Below are 11,374 nucleotides of genomic sequence, written 5' to 3' on the forward strand. Positions count from 1 at the left end.
TTTAGTAAAAAATATATTAATAAATTTTTTTAATAATTTACAATGGTTTTTATACCATTTATATTAAGTTTTCATAAAATGTGTAAGATGTTATGTAAGGAATGTATATGTATTATTAATTTGTATTTTACACTTTCAATAGTCGGAATTTACTATTTCTTCACTGTCGTCATCTGACCTTCTCAGTTTTAGTCTATCTAGCAACAGTGTTTCGAAATGGTCGTACATATCCTGATCCACTATTCCGTTTGGAATCTTGTATTCTTTCACACAATCTGTATAGAGTTCATCCCCTCTACCCTTCACATATTGGTAATACATTGTTCTCATGTCCTGAAAGAGTCCTGTTCTATCTATTGTTTGGTCGCTTGAGGTTTTACAACCTATGCTCATGCCCTGGAGACCGAACTCCATCATCAAAATCACTGAGACTAAATAACATCTCAAGGTTTCTTTTTAAAAGGCTAGTTAAGTCACACATTACGTTAATTACTCTATCATCCTTATTACTTCACTTACCAACGTCAAATACTTTAACTGTGTTTCTGAACATCAGCCTCGCGTGTGCCTGGGACAGTCTTACTATGCTCTCTACTGTCCTCACTGTGGGTCCTCCTGAGTACGAGTTGTCGTAGCACTTTTGCCTTAGCATGTAGTAATACCGATCTATGATGAGTCTGCACGAGTTTGGCATCGACGGGAATATGTTTTCTCGCACAAACTGGATATAGTTTTTGATTGTGTTGTCTGAGGACCAGTCCAGCGACGTAATATCACATATGCTCTTATTGCTTGCATTATGCATATCGTTCAAGAGGTAGTCTCCCATGCTAAGATCCTCTGTGGAATTATCTCTGAATACTATTATAAGGTCAAATCTTGTCAATAGCGGCAGTGGAGTATCCACGTTCATTATTTGCTCATGTTCACACAACTCAAATTCCGCTTTACTTCCTCGTTTATTCTTATCCATTTTACAGTTGGTGGCTGCTACTATTGTGCATTCGCAGTTTAACGTACACTTAAGTCCAGCCTATACTTGATTTTATACACACAATGTAACTTAAAGTATGTATATACCTAGTGTGTATATTATATAACTGTATAAACACCAATATGTATTCACAATCATAAATATCATCTTTACCTTTGCCACTGATATTACTTGCTGTTCCATTGCCTCGTGCAGGCATGATTTATCATCGTTCTTTATTGTTGAGAACTCATCTATGCAACATATTCCTCCTGATGCTAGTACTAGTGCTCCGGCTGCTAACATTGTTTCTGGGCCATCCTTCACTACTGTACACGTCAGTCCCACTGATGTGCAATTCGTCCCTGCACGTTTATTATTTATATAAAGAATCCGCTTACCTATCACTGACACATGTCTGTACGATATTTTCGTTGCATATTTCAACAGGTGCGACTTCCCTGTTCCTGGATCTCCAACAAATAAAATATGGCACTGAGTTCTCGATCCTAAATATTTATTTTTTGAAGCAAAAATGTTATTGTTACCTTTTTTCTTCATTTCTTTAAACGAATCGTAATTTTTTATTTTGTTCTTCTTATCTAGACTGTATTTAGACCATCTATTCTCCTTATGATCCGAATCCGAGTCTTCATTAAATCCACCTGTTCAAAAGTAATGACTATTCAGACTCACCTATCAGTGTTAATAGGAGTGCCAATTTAGCATTGTCCAGATTTATCAGTTCTGGGCACATCGATTTAATTATTGTACTTCTTGACAGCACTTCATTGATTCTGTTAAACCTCCAGTAGTTGTCATACAATGTTGCTATAATAAGAATAATTATTAATGTTTAATACCTTGAAAGTACAAATAATTATCAATTCCACTTATGCTTTTCCAGTTTACTCTTTCTATGTTTATACAGTCCAGGAACAGTTCAGTTTCACACCTTGCATGATTATGATTTATTTGCGTAATAAGGTCAGTGATACGGCATTTTAGAAATAATGCAAACCAAAAATTAACAGTCAAACAAACTTATTTTCAATTTACCTTTCTCCATATTTAAGTCTAAACCATCTCCTCTTTACAAATGCTGATATGTGTACTGTATCTCCTGGGAAGCACGTTCCTGCGATCTCTCTCCTCAAGACTACTGGTATCACTGACAACGTATTGATATTCGCATCAGTGTTAAATATTGTCTGGCATCTGTAATATTACTATCATTCTTGTAACTCACCTTATCTCCTGGTAGTCTGATCTCCTGTAGTATTGTCCTTTTATAAAATCCGTTCCATCACACCTCAGTTTTGGGAACGTTCCTGATTATGTTTTATACACATTTATAAGATAGCATTTCCACTTATGTGTAACTATATAATTAATACTGTAATTACAATGTACCTTCTATGTAACATGGACACTTAAATTGCGATGTGTATAGGTATGACTCTGGAGTCGACTTCGATATAAATGAGTTTTGGCAATTTTTACATATGTACTCTCTTTCTTCCTCGATTATACTCAGTACTCCTTGATTTAATATTTATGTATCAGCTTTTAAAATACCTGCTAATACTACTGTTGCTGTCAACACCACTATGTTTCCTACATCGTTGTCTGATATATCTTCAACTGAGTACTTCAATACATCCGATGTTGGAGGTATGTTTTTAAGCCTTGTTGATATGTGAAATATGAACCGATTTGACGAATCCTCCCCGTAAATCTGCTCATATGTGTGGCTACTTCTATGTGTATAGGAATCCTTCAGGGTCGTCAACACATCATTTGCTGTGGTCCTTCCTATATCTGACGGCACTTGTTTCCCCAACTCCATCAGCTTATACACATCACTTTCATTATGCTTCTTAACCAGCGACTCTATTGACGTGAATAAGTGTGGAATTATGATGTAGTCCAATATGGCCAGTATTATCTGAGGTGCTCCTAAAAGGTGCGCTCCTAGTTTTGGAGAATTCAGTATTACCTTCGTCACATCCAAATAGAACCCTTGATAGTTATTTACTTTGTAGTAATGTCCCTGCAGTTCATCATCTATCATCTTTGTTATGTCGTTCAGCTGCGATGTTCCTATCATCGATTCATACACACCGAGGTCTTCAATGGTCCTTTTTACTGAGGGGTGATTGTTTTGCGATGTCAAATGGTATGGAGAGGCGTTGTATGGGATCTCTCTGTTCTCGGCTTGAAATAGTTGATCATCGAAGTCTTCTATTATTGACTTGAGTGATGTGTATGTATTCTTCGATGCGTTCGGGTTCGATTTTAACAGCGACTTATCGTTGGCCGGCTTTATCGACAGATAATTCATGCATTGCAGTATTGAATCGTAATCATTAATGAAATAATCGAGGAAGCTTTCCATATACTCTCTCAATGGGCTCTTGAGTATGTTAGTTATCAGGGCCGCCTTCTTCAACGACACACTTTCCTTTTCCCCAAACGGTGGAAGCTTCTTATTTAAAAAATAGAAATCATCTTCCTGTAGGGAAGGCAATGATGTGTCGAGCTTAAAGCTATTAAATCCCCTCATTTTCCATTATCAACATCAACGCATTTATTCCTCTTACTTTACGTATACACACAATTAATTTACAAATTCCATTTAAATCATAAACATATGTTATTTATTCTGCGATTTAAAAATATTAAAAAAGGGTAATGATGAATATGTATGTGTAGTATCCCAACACCCCGGTTTAAAGTGATTTTTCAGATTGTCGTGATTTATTCCTTCGGAAATATTTTTCTAAGCTTGTTGATGGCTCTTATGTATCCCGATATCGTCTCGTTGCACATGTGGTCCAAAAGTGTGTCGACCTGAAAAGCGTCATTCCACTCAAACTTACTGAATGTACGTATTTGTTCGGGGAGCCCTTTTCCGCCTTGCTCTTGATGCCCGTCGTCTTCAGCTCCTCGAACTTAATCTTGCTCTTGAGCTTGTCGAAGAAGTCCATGTACATGTCCGACTGCACGAACAGGCTCAGCTTCACGTCTATGTTGCTCATCTTCTGCCTCTTGTTCGAGTGGCGACTGACGAAGAACTCCGTGGAGATCGGGTTCGGCAGGATGTTCGCCAGCTGCAGTATCTCGACCAGCTTCGCCGCGTGGCTCTTGCTCTCCTTGCATATCGAGGAGATGTGCTCCCTCGAGGGTATCGACGACTCCTTGGCGAAGATCTTAAATATGCGCAGCGAGTTCCTTTCGTTGCCGTAGAGGATGTGCGGGTCCACCAGCGTCGACTCAAAGCACAGCTTCAGCGCCACGATGTACCTCAGCACCATGAACGTGCTCGTCGGGTCCTCCACGGTTATTTCGCGCACTCCCGTGTCCATGATGCCGAACCTGTAGATGAACTCCAGCACCCAGAGTCCGAAGCCCTTGCCGTTGTAGTTCGGGAAGATCATGAACTGCGAGATGCGCAGCCTGTCCTTGTTGATTGTGAAGAAGTAGTACGCCGTCACCATGCCCAGGATCGTGACGCTGTAGCGCTTGTTCGAGCTGCCCAGCTTCGACGTCGGCGACCTCCTGTTTTTCACGTTGACCAGCTCCGATATCACTCCCACCTGCTGCTGCATTATCTTCTGCCTGATGCTCTCCTCCTTCTCCTCCTTCTTCTCCTCGACCCTGTTCGTGATAGAATTCTTAAATTCCTCGTTCGACGTCAGCATCTTCGAGATTGGGTTCGAGGTGCGCGAGTGCTCGTTGTCGACGTTGTGTGTGAAGATGATCATTGGGACGAATATTGACCACCTGGCGTCCGTTTTTATGTTCGAGGCGCCCTCGATGAACCAGTGGTAGAACCACTCCAACCTCCTGTGCAGGATCGCGAAGTTTTCTGGCGTCGAGAAGTTGAGTCTGTCGAACGACGCCCTCCTCCCATGCCGCGGCCGGTCCCTCCGGCTCCTGTTTATGTGCCTGACGATGTCGTAGATTAGGCAGTTGTCGAAGTTGCCCTTGTGCGAGATGTTCATGTAGCACTCGTGGTACAGCTCCTCGTCGAAGTGGCCGCTGTCGAGCGTGTTTCTAAAGTATATCGACTTGTCCGAGAACTCAGGGTACGCGTCGTCATCCCCGGGCAGTCTCTTCCCGTGATACTTCGAATACTCTGGTGTTGAGCTGCTGCTCGTGGGCGAGTTTGCGTTTTCTTCGAATACGCAGTACCTCAGCTGGAATATTGAGCAGTTGTCCAGTGGAATCTCAACGATGATTCTCCCGGGCGGTATGAACCGGTTCGTTCCCACTGACCTCATGTACAGCAGGTGTTTGAATGTGGATTCGTCTAAAATGAGTGTGTGCTCCGGAATGTGTGTGAAAATCGACTTATACACCACGTACAGCGCCTTTCTGATCTCACTCTCGTCCTTGGACATGTACAGCTGGCCGGACACCTTGATGAACAGCTCAAAGGTATCTACGATGTAATAAACGTCATATCTGACCCATTGGATTGCCGAGCTCTGAAAATCTGTTATTTTAGGAAAAAAAGCACCATGGCTAATTGTGTACATCTGGTGTATCAGATTAACTTGGAAGGATATATACCTAATATAATTCTAACGAAACTCACGTTGTCGTCATTGGTGAAGAAGTGGTGAGTGTACAGCGGCCTGTAAGTGTAGGAGTTGTTGACGTAGTTGTCCAGGTTCTCGCACGGGTGGAACTGTACAGTGAACTTCTCCATTAAGATCGGATCCGATTGCCACTTCTACGATGATTAAAATACAGTAGAAAATTTCGTTCAAAATAGCGCGCGTGAACTTAATTCATTATTTGTGGTTTGCTGCTTTTGATCCCTACTCGGTGTGTTGTGAAACAACACCATCGCACATATGGTCTGAGTCCACGTCCCAAATACCACGAATCGCGTATACATATGCATATTATGTACACCAGTGATATCTATCAAATTATTTTCAGGCCTATCTACTCAGACTCGTCCGTTTTCATCTTAAAGTTGTTTTTGTGGTAGAAGTTCTTTATCTGGTCCAGCGACTTGCCGTAAGGCGCCATTGCGTCGTACAATTTGGCCCAGTCCTTTCCGTGCTCTCTGAAGGCCGCCCTGTACGTCATCTTCTCCTCGATCGTCCACTTGCTCGGCTTCTTCTTCGCCCGCGGCCGCGGCGGCTGCTTCGAGTACCTTGGGGACTCGTATCCGTACTTCAGCTGGCTGATCACCTTCTTGCGCGTCAGCATCCCCGGGTTCGTGTCATATCCGTAGTTCGGCGCAAGCTCGAGGTACCCCCTCTCGTCTCTGCCCCTCGCAAACTCGGCCGGCCTGTCCAGACTCGCTCCTCCCAATGGCGCCGGCTTCTCCCCCGCTCCGCCCTGGTAGAACTCGGCCGGCCTCTCGTAGTTGTACAGAATCCTGTCTATGTTCGAGAGCGTCGTCTTCTTCAGGCCCCTGCAGCGCGTGTTGACGAATGACTCGAAGTTCAGGGAGACCACGAACGACTTCGCCAAGTCGCTGTGCGCGTCGATCTTATCTCCCTCTCCCTGCTCCGAGTAGTCGAATATGAAGCAGCCCTTCTTCGACTCCACTGTGTGGTCGCCCGGCAGCGCCGAGGCCGTGTACTCCACCGTCTTCCTCGTCGTCATCGAGAGGTACTTTGAGGGTAGGAAGTAGCCCTCGGCTATGTTGTCGAGCGTGTACTGGTAGTCGTCGTCTGACGTCTGCGGCTCCTGGTGCTGCGTGTACTTCACGTAGTACTCCTGCGCGGAGTCCAGCGAGCCGCAGCGCAGCAGGTAGTCCGAGAGCGCCGTGAAGGCCATTTGGTTCCTGCTGTTGAACTCCCTCACGATGTCCGTGTTGCAGTCGTCCATGATGTCGTCGAGCGAGCTCATGATTGAGGCTTCTCTCTTCAGGTTCTTCGTCATGTCGATCTTCGACCTGATTCTCGTGCGCAGCTCCTCCACCCTCTGCTTCAGCTTCAGCCTGTACTTGAACCTGTAGTAGAACTCCACGCAGTCTCCGCACTTTTTATTTTCCAGAAACTGCGCGATCTTCGAGAAGTTTTTCGGGTACATGAGGTACTTTTCCACGAACGTCTTCACCTCCGCCATCGACCACACCTGCGCGACTCTGTAGTTAAGCTCATCTTCCAGCAGCTCCTCCTCCGAGACCACGTTTTTCCTGTCGTAGACCACCAGCGCGTCGAGCGTGTAGAAGTTCATTTCCGGGCACTTCATCACCCTGTAGATCGGCATCGCCTTGAAGTCCGGTATCCACTCGAGCGGCTCCTTCGGGCCGTCCATCAGGCACTGCGTCCACCTCACGCTCGGCCCCGTGAGGTTACTGAATACTGGCATCAGGTATGCGTTTGACCTCGCCTGCGTGTCAGGCTCCGCCACCTTGCTCGTCACTGCGTCTTCCATTGTCTTCCTTCTTCCCAGCTGCGGGTCTCTGTGCCTTGAGGTTCCTGGCAGCGGCAGCTCGTTCTTTTCTGCCTCGTCCGTGTGCGTCAGCTGACTGAACCTTCTTTTTCTGTATACTATGTCCGCTATTCCGAACCCTTGTATGTGAAAGGGCGATATCGTCTCGTTGTTGATGTACGGGTAGCTGATGTTGTTGTGCCTGTAGCCTGCTGGCAGCGGTATGAACTTGTCTGGCAGGTCAATTGCTCTCACTGGCAGCACTCCCCATGAGAACACGTCCACCTTACTTCTATCAAACGAGTTTATGTAAATGTGCCACTTTCTCTTATACATTTCGTAAAGCTCCTTTTCGTTTTCGAATATTTCGTTTCTCGAGTTGATCCACATCTTCATGAAGTGCGCCACTCTCTTGAACGACCTCGACACTATTTTGTATTCCTTCAGCATGTTATTTTCGTACGTGCTCATCGATGTTCCGTCTTCCTCCCCTTCTTCCTCCACGTTCATTCTGTTCATCAGTATCTCCGCAGGGTCCACTGACACGAACTGCCACGGCAGTATGTGCGAGGGCACGTACGGCAGGTACAGTGCTATCTCCACGTAGGAGTCCTTCGAGTCTGTTGCGAACGACTCTTTGTTCAACACGAGGGTCTTCGTACTCATTGCTGAGGTGTCTATTTCCATTCCGTCAAAAACCCCGGTCGATCTACTTAACTGTCTTTCCTTCTTCATGTTGTTGTGCAGTGACACCATCTCACTTTTCAGCAGGTCCAGCGCGTCCCAGAATGTGAAGTCTTCCAGGAACTTAAAATTCCTCACTCCCTTGTTTCTAAAAAACGGGCTTCCGTGCTGCAACTTATCTCTAACTCCTCTCAATAAATTTCCACCAAACGCGTCAGTCACTCCATTCGTGGTACTATATTTTTCCTTTCCTCTTTGCCCTGTTGACTCGCTAAATTTGCTACTTCCTCCACCTCCCCTTTTCCTCGAGTTATTTGAATCCCAAGAGCTAAATGGTGAGCACTCCACGTCGAACTTCTTATTTCTTCTTCTATTTCTCGGCGTCGACCTAGTGCTACTGTTGCTTCCATCGCCGTTACCATTGCTAACTGTCGTACCAATACTGACTCCATTCCCACCATCAGTAGCTTTCAACTGATGCTCATTACCCATTTTACTCTGATCACTGTTGGGGTTTTGACTTCCATCTGCGGCTTCACTGCCCTTATTGTTTGCTTCATCCTTGTTGCTACTCCCACGTCTACTACTGGATCTAGAACTAGTTTTGTCTGATTTATTCCCAAACTTAAAGATACTCTTTATGTTAATCTTACTTGAAGTTACTGGAGCCACGTCTTGATCAGTGCCCGTGTCATCATTACCAGCAGCATTAACATTAATGTTTGCCGTAGCACTACAGTTACCGTTAGGAGTGGCATTAACATTAACGTTAGGAGTGGCATTAACATTAATGTTTGCCGTAGCACTACAGTTACCGTTAGAAGTAGCATTAAGGTTGCCGTTAACAGTGAACATGTCATCGTTACTGTTAGCAGTAACATTAACATTGCCAGCAGCAGTGGCATTTACGATGTTCAAGCCGTTAACGCCGACACTACCACTCAATTCAGCACTGCTGTAGTTCGACGAATCATGGCTGTCAAACCGCTTATTCTTACTCGAGTCCGTGTTCAAATTTATGTCAAGCTTACACGTAAACGGCATTTTCAGCTTCCAACTCAGCGGTATCGAGTCCATCTTCACTCTCAAAATCACCCTTTCCTGCACTATGTGCTCGCTGCCCTGCCTAGAGCTCGACGTGTCAGTCGCTATGTTCGCCACGTCCACGTCGTACCATGATATCGCCTCGTTGTAGCACTCGTTAACGTTCGAGCTCGTGCTCACCACTCTGTCGAGCACGTGCACCGGGTCGTTGTGGCACTTGCAGTAGCACGAGCAGCTTCCCATCACGTTTTTCAGCAGGTCCACCGTTGCGATTTTCGTGTCGATTGTGAAGTTGAGTATCTTGTCCTCCACCGGCTCGTGCTCCAGCGTCGACGTGTACATCTTCGCCTGGTCCGTGGTCCTTCTGCACGTGCAGCACTTGCTGCAGCAGTATCCGTTAACGCAGTTGTACTCCGTGAACTCGCTGAACTCCGGCTTCGGGATGCGCACCTCTGCTATTGCCACCTTGCACACGTCGTTGACGAACCTCAGCGTCGAGCTCAGCATCTTATTCTTGTTCTGGTTCATCACGTCAAAGATCAGCCCGTGGTCGAGCGTCCACGCTCCCACCGTTCCAAAGCCCTTCTGCGTGAACTCCTTCTTGTCTCCTGACCACAGGTAGCAGCCTGAGCACGAGTCGCACTCCGTGAAGACGTTGTTCTTGAAGAGGTAGTCCGAGGTCGTGCAGAGCCCCTTCACGCACCTCAGTCCGTTGTAGAACGCCATTGAGGGACTCGTCAGCAGAATGTAATTCTCCTTCGTCTGCTCCACGTCTTCGTAGTAGTTTTCGTCGATGTAGCTGTTGATCAGCGTGTACTGGTCGTGCCTGAAGAGCCTCTTCAGTCTCTTAACGTTATACGTGTAGTCTATGAACTGCTGGTAACTCTCTTCCGAGTTAATGTTGTCGTAGTCCGACTTCAGCATCCCCTTCACAAAATTCAGTGCTATCAACTCGTTGTTCACGCTTGAGAGGGCCCTCTTTATCATCGTGCTTAGCTCCAACAGGTTCTCCTCCGTAAACAGGTGCTCGTTGTACAACCTCGTTTGATCACTCTCATCCGGGTCATTCAGTGCGTTGTACACATTCTGGCTAAAGGACATACAGTGGGTCAGCATCTCAATCATCTCCTTCAGCATAACATCTTCTATTGGCTTATTTGACGCGTCTATGCTCTCTATGTATCTTTGGTCTTCTGCGCTCAGCGATGGAAGCGAGTACGCTATCAGCTGCTTCTGCTTCTTCAGCAGAAACTCTTCCGTCAGCTCCGCCTCTTCCAGCGTTTCATCGCTTATTATTTGTCTTGGCTTCGGCGTCGTCTTCCTCTGTCTTTTTGGCATTCTATCTGGCAGCGATATGTGATCCACTGCATCTCCGTTTACTCCCGATAGCAGTCTTCTCCTTTCATTTATCAAGCTGTGGTACCTTCTCTTATACGGGTTCGCCGAATAATCGTTATGTATCATCAAGTTGTACACCGACTTATTGGAGCCTTCGTTATTAAAATCGTGCAAAAAGTGCGATTTCGATGTCGAGTCGTTGCTCTCTGAGCCATGGTCTTCGTTTCCGTCCCCTTCGTATCCGAACATTGAGAGCGGAAACTTTTTAAATCTTCTATCACCCTTTACATCGGACACTCTTGACGCCTTCCTGTATACTGACGGGTACGTAACGTCATCTGTCCTTATCTTCGTGAACGTGTTATTGTTGTATCCGAACGGCAGTGATATAAGCGACGTCGGATTAAACCTAATCGACGAGATCGAGTTAGTCTCCATTTGCGATGATTCTGCCTTTTTTGTGACTGGCGTTGAGCAGTACTTAAATGACGGGGACAATTCGCTCGACGAAATCTTGTTCGACGACACTCCGTCATTGCTACGTGATACGTGTGTAAGCCTTCTTTGTGGAGTCAGCAGGTTAGCGTTGTTTATGTTCAAACTCTCATCATATGCTGTGGGTTTTTGCACGTTTGGTTTTATTGCGCTTTCAATGTAACTTGTGCTAGATCTTGAGGCTAGAAGGTTGATACCTTCGAGTTCACGGTTAAGTGACGTTGAATGGTAAATGTTTAAGTTGTTATTGTATAACAACTGATGGTAGTCTATATCCCCTTCATTTCCAAACCGTTCTGTGAAGTCAATGTTAGGGTTATTGTAGCTATCGTTGTCAACGTTGTAGGAATATCGCCGGGAGTGACTGGAAGACAAATTTGGAGAATTTGGATAAGAATGGGCAACCATAGTCCCAAAAAATTATAAAATGTGTTA

At 45.3% G+C, this 11,374-nt stretch overlaps 3 protein-coding genes across 3 annotated transcripts; all 3 read right to left on the minus strand.

The window, feature by feature from the left end:
- Positions 1-135: 135 nt before the first annotated feature.
- TOT_040000407 (DNA replication protein) lies at positions 136-3,539 on the minus strand (the record flags this gene model as incomplete). Its single annotated transcript, XM_009694037.1, has 9 exons — positions 136-431; positions 520-1,033; positions 1,148-1,638; positions 1,670-1,804; positions 1,837-1,928; positions 2,033-2,191; positions 2,223-2,304; positions 2,387-2,515; positions 2,552-3,539. 9 exons carry the CDS (start codon positions 3,537-3,539, stop codon positions 136-138), a joined length of 2,886 nt encoding a protein of 961 aa, XP_009692332.1.
- A 235-nt stretch (positions 3,540-3,774) lies between these two features.
- TOT_040000408 (conserved hypothetical protein) lies at positions 3,775-5,690 on the minus strand (the record flags this gene model as incomplete). Its single annotated transcript, XM_009694038.1, has 2 exons — positions 3,775-5,466; positions 5,577-5,690. 2 exons carry the CDS (start codon positions 5,688-5,690, stop codon positions 3,775-3,777), a joined length of 1,806 nt encoding a protein of 601 aa, XP_009692333.1.
- A 242-nt stretch (positions 5,691-5,932) lies between these two features.
- Positions 5,933-11,347, minus strand: TOT_040000409 (silencing mediator for retinoid and thyroid hormone receptor; the record flags this gene model as incomplete). The annotated part of the gene is made up of 1 exon (XM_009694039.1): positions 5,933-11,347. The coding sequence occupies one exon, from the start codon at positions 11,345-11,347 to the stop codon at positions 5,933-5,935; it is 5,415 nt and encodes a 1,804-aa protein (XP_009692334.1).
- Positions 11,348-11,374: the final 27 nt, after the last annotated feature.

Source organism: Theileria orientalis, chromosome 4, assembly GCF_000740895.1.
Source record: "Theileria orientalis strain Shintoku DNA, chromosome 4, complete genome".
NCBI classification, from domain to species: Eukaryota; Apicomplexa; class Aconoidasida; order Piroplasmida; family Theileriidae; genus Theileria; species Theileria orientalis.